General features: G+C 42.4%; 1 protein-coding gene across 1 annotated transcript in view; it reads left to right on the top strand.

The window, feature by feature from the left end:
* Positions 1 to 20640, top strand: part of jarid2b (jumonji and AT-rich interaction domain containing 2b) — a 96223-nt gene that overhangs the window by 49962 nt on the left and 25621 nt on the right. Inside the window, exon 3 of the mRNA XM_079655317.1 lies at positions 13555 to 13847. Coding sequence (XP_079511443.1) covers positions 13555 to 13847 — 293 coding nt within the window. The remainder of the gene's footprint in view (positions 1 to 13554; positions 13848 to 20640) is intronic.

The raw sequence follows: 20640 nt of genomic DNA, 5'->3' as shown, positions 1-20640 counted from the left end.
TGTGTGTGTGTGTGTGGTTCCTAATCCACCTGCTTGGTGTTTGCAAACGTGAGTTCACACCAAAGGCTTTCTGATACTCCCGAGTGTGAACGTGCGAGGTCGCATGAGTCATAATAAACTTTGCACACTTCAATTTCCTGAGTAGATTGCACATGGTATCAGCTGTTTCAATGTTACTACACTGTTTACACACATGCTTTATCTTCCCCTTTTATAAAAGCACTCTCTTTGCTCTGTGTTGTTCATGCTTTCAGGTTCACAAAGGTTCCCATGTATTCGCTCTAACAACATTTAAAGCAAAATCAATTAAAAGTGCTTTTATTTATACACTTGGAGTATGCACTCTCTTCTAAATGTCTCACCCTTACTGCCTCCCTCATAAGTGTGTGCAGTAAAACACTTGCAGAAGAGCTAGTCGTCCATTAGTTATAAAGAAGATGACAGTCAACAGGGAAGTGTAAATAGTACCACCCTTTAAAGAGCGCAGAGGTCTTCTAATGAGCTCACCCCCTCATCTTTTAACGCAAATGCCATTTCAGTCACTTATAATTAGCCACTTAAAGGAATGTTGCCATGCATTTCCAAATTAATAATCATTTAAAAATGTAACTTGTTGCAGAGTACAATAAGCTGTTAATATTCACCCGTTGTATTTCTTTAAAAAAGGCGTTTATATTCCAAGTTAATTATTGGAATGGATTTGGTCTTTGAATTTATTTACAGAGGGATTGGAACAAAAACACTGCTCTCTCTTTAGGAAAAGGTTCTTAGGAAATGGAATAAAGGGTGTTGGGAAAATGTGAGGATTATTCGGCATGAAGCAGATTTTGAAATCACAGGCTGGAAAATATGATTTACAAACAATCATGTTCTATAAAGTGCACAGCAGATTAAAATGGCTGGTGTGTTTCTCAAAGCGGATGTTTTTCCTCTTTCTCAACACCACATGCACTCACACGTAATACAGTACACAATTACATTCATGCTTACATTTTCAGACCTCTTTTCTTGTATTATTACTCTACTGTAGGTGGCAGGTGTGTGTATGTGAGCGTGGGTGCTTGCCCGTGTGCTTGTTTTGTTCTTCTGCTGGTCTCTCACGCACACACTGACAGGGCATCAAAGCATCAGTGTAAAGCTAGGGGCGGAGTCTGGGGGCTGGACAGCAGCAGATGTCCCTCTGTAATGAGCAGCCCATACAGGCTCCATTCACTGCGTGTCGAGCACCTGCCTGAGTCCTGCTAGCTGTCATTGGATACTGTAACCTCCAAATCTGAGCACGGTCATTCCAACCTTTCATCTACCTGGCTTTGAAACAGAAGAGCGTGCCTCTGAAGCAGCTGATAAGAAATGTGTAGTATTTCGAAGATATTGTTTAAGACACGTTCAATTTAGAGACCTTTCAGACTTTGACATTTATGGAAATCGAATATGGGGTTGACTAAAAAATGCAGGTAGTCGGGAAACCTTATCTTAATGACAGGATATTATGAACTTGGATCTCTTGGACTGTAATTATAATGGGCATCCCCTGACTGAATAAGAGTTGTTACATTTAAGCCATTGGTCATAAAATAATAACAAAGCTTTAACACGCCTACCTATAAAATGAGGAAACAAATATCATACTTTTATTTTGTTAGCTCTGATAGCCTTTAGCGCTGTGTTGTTAAGTATAGTTCAAGTTCAGATAGAGGCCAGCTTCCTCCATGGTTTTCATTAGACACACACACACACACACACACACACACACACACACACACACACACACACACACACCCCCCCCAGCAGGACTGAATGAAGAAAGGCTTTCTATCTGATGCTAATGAAACACAAGCCTGGCCAGTACTTGGCAGTGCCTCCTGCCCTCTTAAAAAGCGTATTTTGTGTGTGTGTGGCGTGCGTGTGTTTAATGTGTGAAGGATGACTCTGCGCCCTGGCATGGCTGTCCCGCAATGTTCCTGAACAGGACTAACTGAGACAATGCCAGGTGCTTTTACACCTGGCACAGGCCAAAACAGAAGGGAGGCGCGGTGGCATAGCTACTTCCAAGTTTGAGTGGAGAAAAAGTTTCACACTGTGGAAAAAGATGAAGGGATAGACAGAGAAGGGAAGACTGGGAGGAGCAGCAGAGAGAGAGAGGGAGGACGGGAGGCAGAGACGGAAGGACAGGTGCAAGTGATTTTTGGCAGGAAGCGGTCCCCTTTAGAAGTCTTTGAGATCAACTCTGTGTTTGCCTTCCCATGCTCCTGAGATTGGGGGAGAGACTGGCAGCACATCCTCTCCAACATGCCAGCCCATTGTAGCCCTCTCCTACCAGCATGATCATATCCTCAGAATGGGGTTCCCTTGCCAAAGTGAGCTCTGCACACACAGACAAACTTACAACCCCACACACTCTCATCTTCTCCTGCCATGGTTTACTGACCTACTTACTCTATTCCCGCACCTCTATTCCTCTCCCATTTTTGATTTAGGTTAAATAGTGTATTTAGCAGCCACTGAAGTGTCAAAACAAGTCCCGGAACAGGATTTCACATCGTATTACCATAAAGTAGATGTCTTGGCTAGAGGAGGACAACAGGGAGCCTCTTCCTTTGCATGTATGATTCAAAATATTTTGCAATGGATGAATAGCATACCTTTTGCCTTAAGTCTTCTGTTCAGTCATAAAACATTCTGCTGCCACTGAAGCATCCTCTCCAAAAATCTGTCATCATTTTGGCATATCGTCAGCATCTTGTAAATCTTGTTAAGTCATGATTGAAAGCATCAGTAAATGATTTACTGTCATTGGTATTCTAATTGAGTTTTGCTGCTCTCACGGGAACCATCTGAACCTTTGCTGGATGGTGGCTGGATTGTCCATTCTTTGGAAAATGTAGTTGCATAAAGTTGTATGTGTAGGTGTCCTGTAACTGTGAAACAAATCTTGCCAAATGTGATTTTTTAAATCTTGGAGGATTTCAGGGAGTTTCTTTTGCGATAAAAAGACTGTGACACACAAGTCAGCTGCTTGAAGAAGACGAACTCATGAAACTCTGCGAAAGTGTGGCTGATTGTGTTTGTGTCGATCAGAAGTTGAGTGGCCTCTTTAACAGGCTTCTTAACTTAATTTCTGCATTCTTTCTCTCTTTTTGTCTCTCCTTTTCTCTCTCCCTCTTCCCTGAACCCCACTTTTGGCTCTTTGAATCTGCTCTCTCTGTTGTTTCAGCCAAGACACACACTCTCACACTCAGCTGCTGCCGCTTGTTTTGTTTCGACTTAATGAATGCCAAGTGTGTATATATATATATACACACACACGCACACGCACACACGCAATCACACACACACACACACACACACACACACACACACACACACACACACACACACACACACACACACACACACACGTCTTGTCTAGTGTAACCAATGACTCTTGTCAGTAATGCATAATCACCATTTGCATTTATGAGGGGCATGTGCGCAGGGCCTGCCCATGTGTGTGTTTTTAAAAGGGCCATATTGTGGCTATTGATTTACTTTAGATGAGTTGGAACCTATATGCTGTGCTTCTCTAGGAACACCTCATGTTGTGTGTCGTTGGGAACTCACATGCACAAACAAGCAGACATACATTGATCTTGTTCGAAAGCTGCGCAGATAGTCCTGCAAACATTTATCCAGCCAAAAAGAATAGCATCTTTGATTTTGCAGACAAATTGTGGCTTTGTGTGTCTTTTTGAAAAGAAACCACCACACCACTAAACATGTCTGTGCTTATTCTAGTGCAGTTTAGTCTGTCTCTCTCGGTTTTCTTCTGTCTCCCCCTTTCTCAGTCTGTCAGTGACTCACCACTGCATGTCAGTCACCAAAATCTCTCCTAAACTCTCCTCTCATTGTCGCTGCAGCTTTATGAAAGCCTTTCACTCTGCTGAAACGGCAGGGTGAAGGAGTATTAACCACCCAGCACAGAGCATAGTCTCACTCACTAGACAGACATGCTCCCATAATCACTGCCAGATACATGTGCTTACATAGGTTTAATCTGTGCTACCATCTCTAAGACATGTCTTTTTTTTACTTGATGAGAACAAAATCTAAGTGGTTGACAGGATTTACTGTACACTGTTAGTTTTATATCATCCGAAGTCAGAAAAGTCTTTTATTTTAAGCTGCAAACATATTCTTGTAAGCAAAGCTGTTAAGATGCCTCAGAATATTGTGACTATTCATTTAAAAGCTGACTCACAATGCCCTCAATATATTATAATTAGTATATGATTGAATAAGAGTATCTTATTTGAAAACAGAAAGCATAGAACACTTATTAACCTTTTGTGTCAAGCAATGTGTTCCAAGTTTTTCCCCCTTTTTTAAAAAAAAAAAAAGCTTTATAGCTGGCCGAATCCAAAGGCAAGCATCACTACACCTTGATGTTCTTTTTAAAGCCAGCACTCAGTTGGCAGCTGTGTGTGAAAAGAAAATGTTTCAAAAGTGTAGCACAAAGTACTCGACTGCAAAGTGCAGTGACCCATTGGGAGGGTTCAGTCTTGTCATCTCAACCTGGGAATCATCTGTGAATTGGAAACGCACCGGTGAAAGGTTGATCAGTCTGGAGGTGTGTGTGTCTGTCTGTGTGTTGAAACTGTCTGTGTGTAATCTTCTTTCAAATATGTTCTTAGTTGTTCACCAAAAGACACCAACATACAGGAAAAACAGCATTCATAACCGTAAAACAATAAGTAGATGAACGTTTACTGTTCAGTAGATGACCCTTTTATTTATTTTTACATTTAATTTAAGGCGCACAGTGTACTCCACTTTCAGTCGCAGATCTTTTGTGTGAGCCACGTTCTCCTGTGTCTCTAGCCCCAAGGCCTCAAGTCCACTCAAGGTCTCCAAATGTCCACACACCGGACTCTGTCTTAATTAGACTGATTGCTAAACACATACAGAACCTTCTCTGATGTTTATTGACCTAATCTGGCTGTGGTCAGCCATTCCCAGGGGAGAATAAAGACTGCAAGGTCAGAGGTCATGGGGTTTGATGTTCCGCATGTTACTGTGAGGGGGGAGGGCAAACCGCCCTGAGCAGGGGACCTTGACTGCTAACAAAGCCTATATATAAGTGCAGCGTTCTATCTTTTTCTTTCTGGCCCTGAGGGAAAAGGAAGCAGAGCTGGACAAGTTACTTCGTTATTTTTTTTACCTTAATTCAACATCAATTGAAAACTTTTGGGCTACCGTCGACGTGTTTGGAAGTTATTTCAGTGGCTTAAGTGTAAGCACATCATTTAACATTAGCATTTTTTAGGTGACAAAGGGGGCAACGGCTGACTTCCACCTAACCTAATATAGCATGTATATATTCACAGAGATACAGCTAAGTTTGATCTATTGTCAAGATGACTCTCTCCACATCTGCCTATCAGGCCATCTCCCCTCTCATTGTTTCATTCAATAAAAGAGCCAAGTGAAAAGCCACGGTTATATTTAAATATGCAGCCAGAGCCCTGCGTTATCTTTTATCTCGTAGGAGCCTTATTGTGACTCTTAAAGCATATAGCTGTCACAGCTGAACCTAAACAGACACACGGATGCTTTCACACCTCTGAATAAAACCCCTCCATTTATCTTGATGTCAACACAAAGCAGTTGAGCGTTAGAATCATATGCTGACAAGATGTAAAGAAATACTGAAGTGTATATGTGTTACTACCATGGTTATGGAGGCTTTCCAGTGGACTACTTGCTGTACTTTCAGGCTTTGCATAAGGAGCAATAAGAGGCCTTCTGTGTGCATATTTCCCCTCTGAGCAGCCTCAGCTCAATGACTAATGATGGCATTTATTTGTGTTTGGTGTGCACATTGCTCACTGTATATGTGACGGGTCTGTGCAGGGGCTGTTTGCATATGGTGAAGGTCAAAAGGTCAGAGGGTCAGTCACTGCAGTAAGTGCCCTCCCCTTCCTGCACACATGGAGACAGAAAAGCAATAAACACATTGAGTAAGATAAGTGCTCGGTTATAACCGTTTAGTTCCCCAACATAAATCCAAAATGGATGATGTGTGGTCAGTGTAGGGTTTAAATAACTCCATTTGAATATATGATGCACTTTTAACCCTGGGAGTGGCTCTTTACAGGCTCAGAAGTAACATCTGTAAAGGCCAGCTGATGAATGTTCCTCATTTACTCTTTATTTTGTAATGTGCTAAACTAAAAGGTGAATTGTCAGTTAAATGTGATAGAAGACAGGTTTGGTAAAACATAAAGGCCTTGAAGCGTTTTTCTCTTTTATACAAATGCTTTTATTGCTCTTAATCACACGTACACATGGTGTCAATTACAGTGTGATCGTTGCATATATATACACCCTTTCTTTCACTCTTTTATCTGCTGATGGATTAGATCTGAACTGGCTGCCAGGCAGTACACATAGAAATAAATAGAAATTGATTAATGCTTTAACATTTTGTGAAGCTTACTCTATGCATATAAACACCTGTACACATTTGACTCTGTGTACATAAACATGTGCATCCATGTTTCTCAGATTTTTTTGGCTAAATGGACTTGAGAAACACACACACACACACACACACACACACACACACACACACACACACACACACACACACACACACACACACACACACACACACACACACACACACACACACACACACACACACACACACACACACACACACACACACACACACACACACACACAGAGAGCCAGCTGCAGCGAGGTTGTCTTTTATCAGAACCATGTGGGCCATCTGGAGCCAATTAATACAGCCCCCAAGGAACAGACTCTGGATCAGTGCTCCTCCTCACACAATAACCTTTACCATGGGAGGGAACACAAAATCTGACTTGAGATCAGCCTTATCAAACCCTAGGACACGCTCCGGAGAAGCTCAGGGCTCCGCTTGATTCAGATGTGTTGTATTTCTATAAAATAGTAGCCATATTTTGAAAGTAGACATATTTACTGAATACATTTTATTGGTATTTAACCAGATAAAAGCATTGAGATAAAATCTCATTTACAATGCTGACCTGGCCAAGAAGGCAGCAACGTTACACATTCTTACACATAACACGGACATATAAAATACAGAGAACACAACTAAGTAAACCAAAGACGAAAAGCAGTCACTGCATGAATTTGTTCTGATGAATACATTATCAAACTTGACAATAAAACAAACATTTATGCTTCAATATTATGTATGTGTTTTTTCAGTCTGCTGTCAGTTAAATGTTGAGAGGCACACGTTTAAGCTGCTTTACTCACACTTTTATACTTCCTAATTTAAGCTGTTTTACACAGTCATAACAGTATGAGTCCACACACACACACACACACACACACACACACACACACACACACACACACACACACACACACACACACACACACACACACACACACACACACACACACACACACACACACACACACACACACACACACACACACACACACACACACACACATTAAATGCCCTCTCAGGTTAAGGAGCTTAGTCATTCTACACATTTATTAATTAAAGGATTTATACTAATGCTATATTTTTTGAAGATGGAAACCTAAAAGTAGAACTAGGCTTTAATTGTCCATTTAATTTATATATTGGCTTAGGATCAGGCTTACTCATTCTAACTTTAGAATCAAAAAAGATTTGTATTTGTTGCTAGTTACCTTTGTAAAACAAGAACACAGATGCCAAATACACATTTTGTTCTGTATTGTGAGAATAATTTAAGTCTCCACAGTGATTGTATCTCTTTTGTTTATTCCATCTGCTGTTCTTTTGCTTCGTACATATTGGACTCTGTACATCAATATTTAATATGTGTAAAGACTTGCAAGATGCTGGGCCAGCAGCTTATTCAATAAATCAAACATGCACGGGACACTGTTTGTTTACCATCACTCCTGCCTAATTGTCATTTAAAGTATTTTCCTTTGCATCTATTATACGTTTTTTTTAATTCACAAATGAGTTGATATGTGGTTTCATAAATCAGCTGTTGTCAGCTCTTCCCACACAAACACACATGTGCTTAGTCATCTAGTTTGTTGCAGTCTAAACCCTGCTGATATGCTTTCGCTGACGGTAAAGCTGGTTTAAGGAGCCAGTTGGGGTTGCATTTTTGTATTTGTGATTCTCTTTTCCTACACTGGCAGTTTTGAGTTAGGCTATGTCCCCATAACAAGTGCTTAATTTCATAGGTTTATCCCCTAGATCTTTGCCTGCCTAGACTTCATATTTATGTTTGAAGCGACCCATATCTGACATTTACGTGAACAGATCTCTGCCCTCAAATGCCTCATCTGCAACTGCAAGCGACCCACTACATCACACACAGGAGCCTGTGTAGAACAACAACAGAAGACGTGACATTTGCGGGAAGGGAAGGGCATTTAGGAAAAAAACAGATGACATAGCGGTGAAAACATTTATCCTGCACATGTTTTTCTGCAGAGGTCAGATACAAATGGTTGAAAAATGGTCCCATGTTGAGGATAAAAGTGAGAAGACAAAGCTGGGGAGAAAGAGGTGTGATGCGGGAGTGGAATAATGGTGCTGCCCTTCTGAGGGTTTCACTGATGAACAGTTTCTTAAAACCTTAGGATGTCCAGGGCTGCATTTGAGTATAAATCAGCGCTCAGCAACTCACACACTTAACAAGAAAGCCATTACTGTCCGAATGCGCCTGCCAGTATAAGACGGAAAACACACATTCATCTTATATGACCGTTCTTAAAGCCATCACATGACCATGACCACATATCAGGTTTAGGATCACTGATGAAAGCTGCCCACATCAAATAAAACATACATTAAAAGGATTTCAGTGTCCCTACTATCTTGAAAAAATCGTACCTGTGTCACATCAATACAAAATCGGATTCAGGCCCCATTTGCTTGTAATGTCAACATAGACGTATCAACTGAGTTTTAAATATATGTTTAGTTTTTGCTAAATGAGAGTCATTGACCAAAAATCCCTGTCTTGCTCGATGACACTTCAGCAGGGCGGATGCCTGCCAACACCCTCATAGCACAACATACCCACATGGAGACGTCCTGTTATCATAGCAGTTCCCATGGAAACGAAGATCACTGGAAAGGTGTTGATAAGATGGAGACTGAACAAGAGAGCCATAAGTGTTTGATTGACAGGCTCCATGTGTGGGATCTATGTCAGCTGTCCATAAGTGTGCCGGTGGTCCTGCTTCGGCTGAGTTAAATTGTAGCTCATCTGTCTTTCTGTCCTTGTGTCCCTTGATCCCCACCTAATTCCCTTTTTTTTTTATTATCTCACTTCATTTATGTGTTAGTGCGAAATCGCAAATGGCCCTTTATCCTCTCCCTTTCTTCTTCCTCCTTTTACCTTTTTTCCCAGAGATTGCTGGCTGACAGTATCGTCACATTTTTTTCTCACTCCGTCTCTCCCGGAGATAATCAATGCTCTAGCAGCTACGGTGGCATGTGTAATATTACACATTAGAGCAGCCCTTTGAAGGGTAGATGGCTGGGGGGGTAGCAGGAAGGGATGGAGGGAGGAAAGGATGGATGAAAGGTGGATTAGAAAGGGATGAATGGGGACATCCTGCTGTAATCTCTTTGCTTTTTCTCCTGCGATCGGATCTCTGTTTCCTCTTTTCCCCCCTGCCTTCCTCCAGCCCTCCTCTGATTCTCCCCCAATCAGGGCAATCACTTTAATTTTTCTTACGTAAGCATCACTCACCTAACACGGCACTGCACCAATGAGTATTCTATAGCTCAACACGCTTGGGAACATAGTGTACCCTCCCTGACAGACAACACACACACACACACACACATGGGCAGCCCTCCTCTGGGCATACAGGACTAAATCACAGGCTCATGTTACCACTGAGCCCTTAGCGCAGTAGCAGCGCTTACAATAACAGTCATGTCATTGCAAATGGTTCCCATGCTGATTTCTCAACGTGTGTGTGTGTGTGTGTGTGTGTGTGTGTGTGTGTGTGTGTGTGTGTGTGTGTGTGTGTGTGTGTGTGTGTGTGTGTGTGTGTGTGTGTGTGTGTGTGTGTGTGTGTGTGTGTGTGTGTGTGTGTGTGTGTGTGTGTGTGTGTGTGTGTGTGTGTGTGTGTGTGTGTGTGTGTGTGTGTGTGTGTGTGTGTGTGAGAAATATTTTCTATCTATGATTTCAGGGTTATGTGGATGAATTTGTTAAATGTGTGTTATTGTAATAGTTTCTCATGCCCTGTATTACTGACACACCTAATAGTGATAAAAACAATCTTTTGTTTTGACACCGTAGCAGTAGAACTATTCCCAAGGAAGAGCCCTCTCTTTCATCTTATGCGAGCAGGTAATTACTTGTTACCAAATTAGTAGTTTTGGCATGGTAAGGTCATAGGGTTTTATTTATCCACTCCCAGCTTGTGGATTAACTGCCAGACCCTTAATTATCTCACCATCAGCAAAGCAGATCGGTGTTTATACCTATTTATCTGTGCTGTTAGTGTATCTAAGGAGGAAGAAGATTGGAATTAATAATACATAGATAAATGTGCATTAAGACAATTTAGTCCAATTACTAAAGATTACCTGTGACCAGAAATGTATTTTCAGTAATTGTTAGAAGCCCCCCCCTAAGGATATCTCCCATGTTAGTTAATATATAACAGATAACAGAGGATCGTCGTAGGAAAACCTGTCTAAAGAAGCTCTGGTTGACTGTCTAGACAGGAAGTAGTAAGCACAATGCTTTATTAGCTCATCTGTCTCTGTCCACATTCTTTTGCACCGTTGCTTCTGCTTTATTTATCTTCTCATACCGTTTGTATTTACTTTTTGTGTGTCAGTTCTCTTTTTGTGCGTGCCAGTTATTCAGTTTTTAAGCATTTTAAATATGATCCAAGTTCCGAGCAATGAAACTATCCAGGGTTTAGTTCACCATAGAGGCTTTAATAGAGATCTCCCTCTCTCCTCTGACACTATTTAGAAAGTGTTTATAGCACAGCTTAGTTGACGTTCTCATATTCAATTGCAGATGATTAAATGTATTCAGTGGTGGGACAGGTTCGGGGGGCTGCACATTTGAGTTGCCACATGACCACGGTAAGGTATTTGTTAAAGCATTGCTGTGTATGAAAGCAATATTATAATATGTGTCCAAAGGCCTAAATGGATGTGGCGGCATGTTTGAGGTTAAGTTACCTAACTCCGGTTGCTAAGTATCCGTGTGTGTATCTATGTACATTGTGTCTCCTCTTCTCTTTGTATTAACTTCCCCTCTCCATCACTTCACTTCTTCTCACACACTTTCTTTCCCAGCCTTGCAGTCACGCCAACCTCCTGGCTCCGAGTGTCCCTCTTCATACCCCCCCCCCCCCTCCATCACTTCTCTGGCTTCATCCTTCTCTGTACTTCTTTCTGGCTCCAATCTCTGTCCCGAGTGACACAAGTCTTATTATGGTGTCAGGCTGAGAAGTGAAATGTTTCATGAGGACAGACTCGAAGTTGGGTTGGCGAAGGTATAATAAGGATGCATTTTGTGTCCTTGTATGTAGAAGTGAATACATGTTGAGACTATTCAGTCAGCCAGCAACATAAAGCCAGTGTAGCAGACATAATGTTGAAGTGTGAAACTAAGAAGATTGCGCTGTACCTCTTACACTTTCCTCCTCCTTTTGTCACATTTACCTCTCGAGACGGCCCTGAATGGGTTTGAATTGTGTTCATTCATTGAATTAAGTCAGTTTTAGAAATGTTTCCGATCAATCTTTTCTTATCTTTTTCTTTTCCCCATTTGTTGTATCAATTCTTACTCTAAGGCGCTTCCTTTGTGTCTCATTTACTACACTATACCACCATATCACTCATGTTAACAGGTTGGCTACGGGTCAAATCTCAACTCTTAACTTCACGTGCAACCTTCTTTGTTACTATCCCTTTTTCTCTCCATGTTTTGCAAGTAAATCCCAGCCTTCTGTGAAGTGACATCTGTCCCCATTGTGTTGTTTTGCATATTGAATGTTCATGTTCTTTGTTCTGTAACACCAGGGGAAAACAACATCCTCTATGCATCTAGCTTTTTGAGTGAATGTTGAAATAAGACGGCACAATAACACCATCTATTAAGTACAATTAGTGATTAAACTTTTCACGGCCACATTTATTGGGAGACTAAAAGTCTGTTATTCTGTTGGCACAGAGACAATGCCTTAAACATTGAGTAAAGTGGACGTCTTGTAAACTCAAAATGAAAGCCAATAAGATTTGTGTAATTGCTTATCACCATTGTGTACTATTGATTTCCAGTTTACAGAAAAGGCCAAGTTGAATTCTGTCATAGGCTTTTGTTTACTGCTTTTTTTGATTGTAAACAAACCTGATGTGAGCAAACTGTTGTTTGTTCAGTTTCTTCACACCTTCAATGGAGTGCTTTGGCAATGTGTGTGCAATCATCTCTCAATTTCTCCCATATTGAGCTTTACACCCATGTCACGGCAGGAAATTGACACGTTTTGACTTCACGCTGTTCTCTGATTGAAGTGTAATCGGAGCTCTGCACCAAATGCATTGTGGGTGTTCTCCAGACATGATCCTATCTTCCCTTTCTTCAATCGGGTCCACGGCAAATTGACAAATAATACCAGGATATCGCATTTCTTCTATCACTACGCCTCAACATTTATAGGCATAGTGATAGAAGCTCACACACACACACACACACACACACACACACACACACACACACACACACACACACACACACACACACACACACACACACACACACACACACACACACACACACACACACACACACACACACACACAGCAGCGCTGATCGATTAGGGCCACTTGCTGGTTCGTCTGGACCCTGCCAATCTAGGACTTTTATGGTTTGTGTGAACGTGAGTGTCCCCATCCAGGTGTGTGGCGTGAGGGGAAGCATATGACAGGCACGTCCATGGCTTTATTCCTCAGACACACACTTCTTTAAGATTCTTTTCCTTCCCTCACCTCCACTGACACACTTTGAAATAAAGAAGGAAAAGAGACACGCAGAGGGGGAAATGAGAGAGACCTCTCAAAAGCTTTGTGCACCACAGTGGAAAGAAAGCGCATGTTAGAGGTGGAAAGAGAAAAAGAGGCACTTAACAGTGGAAAGGTGCGAAGGAAATGAGAATAAAAAGGGAATCGCTTCATCTTTATTCTTAAGATGAAGAGACTTTAGTTGTTCTCTGGAATCATCTTTCATTCAGTACTCAACAGGAATAAAAAAGCATCTCCAAATACACTCAATGACCATGTGAACAGGTAAATGTGTGGCTATCTGCACCTCCATGATGGGCTTACAACCACTTTTTACTTAACAAATATGCAATTGAACACACAGAGCTGATTAATTCTTCACTACTGAGTAATTGTTTCAGCAATCTAACATCCAAATGCCACTGCGCCACAACAAAACAACAAAATGTGTGTGTTTGTGCAAAATATTTATAGTGAGATTTGAATCAGCTGCAGACTCCTACATTGCTAAGTGTAATTAAATATTCATCACTAACTTACTCTTCCTTCTTTCCTTGTTTTCTCCTTCTCAGACCTCGGCTCCAGGCCCAGAGGAAGTTCGCCCAGTCGCAGCCGAACTCTCCGAGCACTACGCCGGTCAAGGTGGCGGACCCCGGCAGCGTGACTGCTGCTGTCCTGCCCCCCGTGCCCTCCACCTCCACCTCCCTGACCACCCTCTCTGCTTCAGCCCTCACCCTGTCCATCCAGGACCTGTCCAGACGCAAGCCCAAGACCGAGGACTTCCTCACCTTCCTCTGCCTCAGAGGTAAGACTCTGCAGAACGCAGCAGAGGGAGACGCAAATACAAGCAGAGTCGCAACAAATGGTAAACAAGAAGCAATGTTGTTCATTAAGGAAGCTGCAGATATACGTGTTACTAATATTAAATGTTTTAATATGACCCCATAGCAGAAAGGCACATTACATGCTAGCTGTTTGGCTGGAATTTGCTACTGTTTGGGTGTTTTTTGTACGGGTCAGCAATATGTAAGCTTATAGGTGCAAGCTAATGACGCAGCATTTCGAAGATCTGTCATACGGTTTGTCTAGCATAGATAGATTCTTTATTGATCCCAGTTTGTGTCTGTGTGTTCAGCCTAGTGCTGGTATTGTCAGACCGAGAGGATTGCCTCATATATTACATTAAACACGCATTACTATGCTCACAAGCTATTCAAGAGCACATAGAGTAAATATTGTCAGGTTTGGACCACCCTTCACTCTCTAACACATACACATAACCACACATACGCGCACACACACATACTGCAAATATCTGTATGCTCGCCCAAGGCTAAGATTATCCAGCATTTCATCAGCTTACACATCTCCCCCTCCTACCTTTCAACAACTATCTGTCTCTTTAACACCCTGCCTATCACCCTCTACCAAAGCAGCTGTTTGCACGTTTACTGTAGTGCTACACAGTAACACCCCCCCCCCCCCCACCCCCAGACTACAAACACTACACGGGTTCATCGACACTATGTAGCATCTCTGATGTCAAAGGAACTTTAAAAGCCCTGGCAGAGTAATTAGCAGCAGAGATTGTGTGTTGAGCTCTGTTTATTGGGATTGTGTAAACCAAAATAGTTAGGTAATACACCCACCAAGCCACTGCCACACACCTGTAATATAATACAATTAACGTCTTCCAACCCCCAAAACTCACAGAAACAACGGGGCTGTTCTCTTTTCTGCTGGATTTATTGAAGGACTAATGTTGCTTATGATGTATATCTGCTGGCCAACAAAAAAAGAAGTCCGCTGCCATGATGGTAAAGAGTTTCTCCTCACTTTTCTGGCTAGTTCTTTTTTTTCTTTTGCGGCTAAAGACCAATGAATCATTCTTGAAAATATATATTATCTTTTATAAATCTGAGAAAAACAAGTACAAAAGAGACTAAATGTATTTGTCCCAGTACTCTGAGCAAAGACAATACACGTAAATATAATCTTATCTATAAAGGGAATGTTGAAGTACATTCTATTAACTTTATATAGCAGATGTAAGGAGTGCTTACCAATCTGTTTTTAAATATCCATATTCAAATATATCTTTCGATTAAAATAGGTGTTGTAATAATACTATTGTGTACTAGATGTCCTGTAGGATAGGCAGTCTTGTATGGATAAGATGTAAGGGAGTACAATGACCCTTATAACCTTCAATACATCTTTACATTAATATGGGCTGTACTAAATCACTCTTTAATGAAACATGAAAGGAGAGGGAGTGACTCATTCAAAGCTGAATATTAAAAAAGTTGAGTACCTTTTTTTTTTTTAAACAACCTTGGTCATGACTTCTTTGCTATCTTTTCTTCAATATCCTACTCTCCTTTTTCTTAAACATGTCTTCACAACCAGAATTAACTTATTTTCAAGACAAGGGCCCGGGCTCCAGATGAATGTACTGTTATCATCATTAACCTCTGCCAGTCGTACAAAGTAGGCTAAAGACTCACGAGCGGCAAAGTTAGATTGGGACGTGACTGCTATACGTTGCTATTCTGACGAGAATAGTTTCATTATGGAATGTCATTTTAACCTTACAGGGCTCATTCAAGAACGTTTATAATTGAAGGTTGCTAAAAATTGACTGAAGCCTTTGGTGAGAGGGGCTTTGATTAGCATATATAGGCCAGGATGTTACATAGGCTAATGATATAATGTCCCATATACTTTGAAGCTGAGATTACTCTGAGCTCTGGGTGCTAAACTAACCCCACCATAGCGTGTGCAGTGGTGGATTAATGAGGAGTAGTTGGTTCCGACTCAGTCTCTCTGCTTTCTCTCTTTATAATTAAGTTGAGGAATGGTGTTTTGAAACCTTTGTTTGCTAGGTCTGCTTTACTTTGCTACGAATGCTAATTTTAGAGCTAGGCTGCTAAGCTAACAATTGACGGTTTTCCACTGGGCTTTTTTCCAATGTGCTGTCCCCTGCTTTACCGCTGTATTTATAGATCTAGTTAGCTCTGTGTGGATATGAATATGTGTGTTTTTGTTCTATCCATTCTGCAAGTTTGACATTTTCCTGAGTGGGCTTCTTCTGCTCTTTTTTGCCTTTGGCCTCTCATTTGACCCATATGCAGGGGCCCTTACCAAAAGAAGGACACGGGAGAATGTCAGCAGAGCCCTTGAGGGGGGGGGGGGGGGGGGGGGGGGTGTGTGTGTGTGTGTGTGTGTGTGTGTGTGTGTGTGTGTGTGTGTGTGTGTGTGTGTGTGTGTGTGTGTGTGTGTGTGTGTGTGTGTGTGTGTGTGTGTGTGTGTGTGTGTGTGTGTGTGTGTGTGTATTAATCGTGTGTATGCACACATGCAGCATCCAGGGTGTGGAGTGACCCAACGAGGACAACCGTGTTAACCCTGGTTAATCTTTCCAAAGGGGCTCGCCTCTTTGATATCGCCTGAGACCCCAAATCCCCTTTAAGATTGCGATACCTGTCTCTCTTGTGATCTGACCACCACACACATTAGGCTGCTTCATGTCTGCTACCAAAATGCCTCTGACAGGATCTCAAGCTATATTTTGGAAATCTCCCAATCCATTACCCCCGTCATTCTCTCTCCTTCTTCTCTCATATTTTGAAGTTATAACGGCAACATTTATACTTTTTAACCCTATCAGTGGTGATTTCGCTGATCCGTCCCAGGTCAAACGTTCACAATGTGTAAACACACCCTCTGCAGTGTTTGCTTCTCTTATCGGGTAAACATTACGTATCCACCACAAAGGCTTCTATCCATCACTCACTCGGACAGCTACATAAAAGCAGTTAAAACATGAAAGACTTCAAGCTGTAAAGTGAGCTACAATAAAACAATCAAATGTTGTGAGATCTGAACTCTTATGCCACTCTGTGTTGTGACATTTAATTTAAGTATTCCTCCATTATGCACATTGCTCATGCATCCAATTGGAGTTCATAATAGACAACCTTTAATTCTTTGGGGATTTGTATTCCCCCACCAATGAAGTGTGGTGTTGTTGCTGTATCCGAGGAAATAATTCTGATGCAACGTGGGAGTAACTGGACAGATAGAAGTGAAAAACAAGATCTCTGTCTACTGTATGGCAGTATGCCACCCACACTGTCTAGGGCTTATATTCTGTATTTATCTCACTGCTCTTCTCTTTCTCACACACACACACACACACACACACACACACACACACACACACACACACACACACACACACACACACACACACACACACACACACACACACACACACACACACACACACACACACACACACACACACTAGCTGAGTGCCTAGTCCTTGCCCGTGCTCTCTGAGTGGTGTTCATGTGTGGTCCAGGCCTGTAGATGCGCTGTTTATATCCATGGAGAAAGCCATTTGGGTGGTAGCCAGACAGTCTGCCTCTGGCTGCGTCTGCCTCTGGTAACCTGGAGGAGGGTGCTGTGCTGCTGCTGGCAGGAGGGGGGCAGCACTGAGAGCAGCAGAAGGAACTCATTCAGATGTTGGCTTGCTCCAGGTTTGACAAGTTATCCAAAACTTTCATTCCAAAGCTATTTGGGATAATAGGGCGCTATTTTAGGAATGATTGTTGTCAATCACCACTTGTTTCTCTCTCTTCTGCTTTATGTAACATGTTTGAGCATCTTCAAAATACCGTACTCAACATTCAATACCAGGCAGGCATTATGTCCTTTTTGGATAGATGTATTTAATGAAGTTTGTCCTCATTGAGGCACAATCTCACACACATGCACACACTCCCACACAATCACGATATACACATTGACACGGATGAGATAAGAACAGATAAGGGAGTAAATGAATAACTGTCTGCACACACACTCCTGGAAATGAGTGTCTTGCATAAGGTTTTATTTCCAGGAGTGTGAGTTTCTTTGTGTTCTTTCTGTGTATGCCAGTGAATATGTGCACACTGTTTACCTCACTGCACCCCCGTCCCTCTCCCCTTCCTGCCAGCGGCCCTAGCAGGGTGCCTCTCTCCGGTTCAGCGAGTCCAGTTTCTCGGTTCTGCTTGCGTAACCTCGCAGCCCTGACCTAAGACCTTAGAGCTCTAGTACGTGATTACACATAGGAGGAAAATGTGGACTTTTCACATCTGGGTTTTGAAGAAAGCACTGCCAATCATGGGAGCTGTGTGTAGCTAGATTGTTGGATTTGATTTTGTTTGATGGTATTTTTATTGTCTGAGAATCTCGCTTAACTAGACGCACATTTCCACTCCTGGGAGTAGGATTTCAAGTCCGACAGCTACTCTCATGTGTCTCTCAAGTGCATTGCTGCTGTGACAACTGAGTTCCCCTCAGGGATGAGGTACTTTGCTTTCTCTGTAATGTGTGATTGCTATTTGATTAAAGCCTGGAAACATTACGAGTATCGTTGTGGCTTTCTTGTCAATCATGATGCTAAGCAGAAGTCGGTAGGGCAACACAGAGTGATTTTGCATTATCCTCCAGCTACTGTTGTGGGGTTAATGGTTTTTCTGACATTAAGGAATGTCAATTGGAGACATAATCCTTAATCTTCTCTGTCTCCCTCTTTCTGTTTCTCCTCTACTGACTGATGAACAGTTTTGGCAGAGCTCAGCTGTAGGAGATAACTTTTCCATGCCAGAGAACCCACATTTGTCTCCCTTTTTGACCTTCCCTCAAAAACGCCTTAAACTTCCTGTGCAGACATGCAGCACTTTGTTTCTAAGTAAGCACGTCCACATGTCCCCATGGCAGCCAAACCCTCCTGATTGACTATTTAAATTGTCCTCATTGTTTCAGTTCCGGTTAAGGGGACAAAAGAAGGGTAGCCAGAGAATGGAGGTTTTGTAATTATGCCCCCCCCCCCCCCCCCCACGTACCCAAGAGCCCTGTTAAAAATGACAATTCTAATAGATTCTTTCAGACCTAATTATGATTTGTCTGCGGTCGGAATGAGGTGGATGAAAAGATGGTGTAATTGGGGGATTGGGTTTGAGGCCTTGAAGAAGGACTGAGATATGTTTTTTTAACCACAGAAGTGTGTGTGTGTGTGTGTGTGTGTGTGTGTGTGTGTGTGTGTGTGTGTGTGTGTGTGTGTGTGTGTGTGTGTGTGTGTGTGTGTGTGTGTGTGTGTGTGTGTGTGTGTGTGTGTGTGTGTGTGTGTGTGTGTGTGTGTGTGTGTGTGTGTGTGTGTGTGTGTGTGTGTGTGTGTGTGTGTGTGTGTGTGTGTGTGTGTGTGTGTGTGTGTGTGTGTGTGTGTGTGTGTGGGGCACGCAGGCACACAGCTAAGAAACAACACACACACACTGTGTGTGTGTGTTGTTTCTTAGCTCCACAGTCACTCCTCTAGTCGAGATGCCAGTGGTCGGTGTTGGACCACTGGATCTGTTTGGCAGGCTGGCTTTGTCTGTCTCTCTTTGTGTCCTTATCCTTCCATCACAAAATCCTAGACAGTCTTATTTCGGGGATCTTGAATATATTAGAGGATACAGTTGTGCTGTTGTTACATCTGTTGTTGTCTGCTGCCTTCTCACATTCTGCTTCTTTCAAAAACGATTTCTGTCCATCTAATATTTTCTGACTCGATGCCACGGTCTGCTCCATCTCTCTTTTCAGTTTCCACTCTATATACCTTTTGACAACCTGCATCTATTACCAAACCCTGAATGTTGCGTTGTTAAAATGGTCCCCACAAGTACTGCAAAAGGCACAAACAAACTCTTCCTCTTATGTATTTGAGCATTTTCAACTCCACTTCCCTGCACCCCCAAACAAACACACCCTCCTCCCTCCATGTGTGCCCCCAGGTGCCCTTGTGGTCTGTTTGCCATTGGCCCTCTGACCCCTGTTCAGAGCAGTAAATTACAGCCATTTAGCTAATGAAGCAAGTCATTAGAAGCTGATTGGGCCAGTGTGTGTGCCGCCTCGCCGTGTTTGTTTGGTCTAAGAGAGGAGCGTTTGCTCTGTCCCCAAGATAAACGAGGTGTCTGAGCGGTGTGTTTGTTCATGTGTGTGAGAGTGTGTCTTTAGGTGGATGTGTGTGGATTTTTTGTATCTGTTGGTGTGTATGTACGCTGCTGCGGTCACCTAACCTCCCAGGGCTGATCCGCTTGTTAAAAGCCCGAAAATGGTATGTTGCTACAAAGTGGCACCGCTACAAGAGTTCAACCACTTATAATTGTCTGCATCCCACTTCAGATGCTGTGCCAAGAAACCACAACACTAACACACACCGGACAGGGGTTGGGACTTCTTTAACCGGCCGTGGTGGGAGAATATATCCCAGCATGCAAAGAAACAGCCCATGTGTGGTTTCCTGTGGATTATATAAGCCGCTGTTAGTTTCTCTCCTACCGACTCCTTTTAGAAATTAAAGAGGGCAGGTAAAGCTAATAATATTTGTCCGGGAAATCTGCAACGGCTACAGATTCTTTTCCGTCTCTCCGGCTCTCGGAGGGGATAATTAGAGACTGGCAGAGCTGCAGATTGAACAGTGTGATCCAAGGCACAATCAGATTTTTTTCATTACGTTGCTCTGCTTCTCAGTGTATGAAAAGGCTTTGATACGAGAATGAGATTAAAAC

The sequence above is a fragment of the Notothenia rossii genome (assembly GCF_949606895.1).
Source record: "Notothenia rossii genome assembly, chromosome: 10".
Taxonomy (NCBI): domain Eukaryota; kingdom Metazoa; phylum Chordata; class Actinopteri; order Perciformes; family Nototheniidae; genus Notothenia; species Notothenia rossii.
This window is presented reverse-complemented; position numbering and strand designations above follow the sequence as displayed.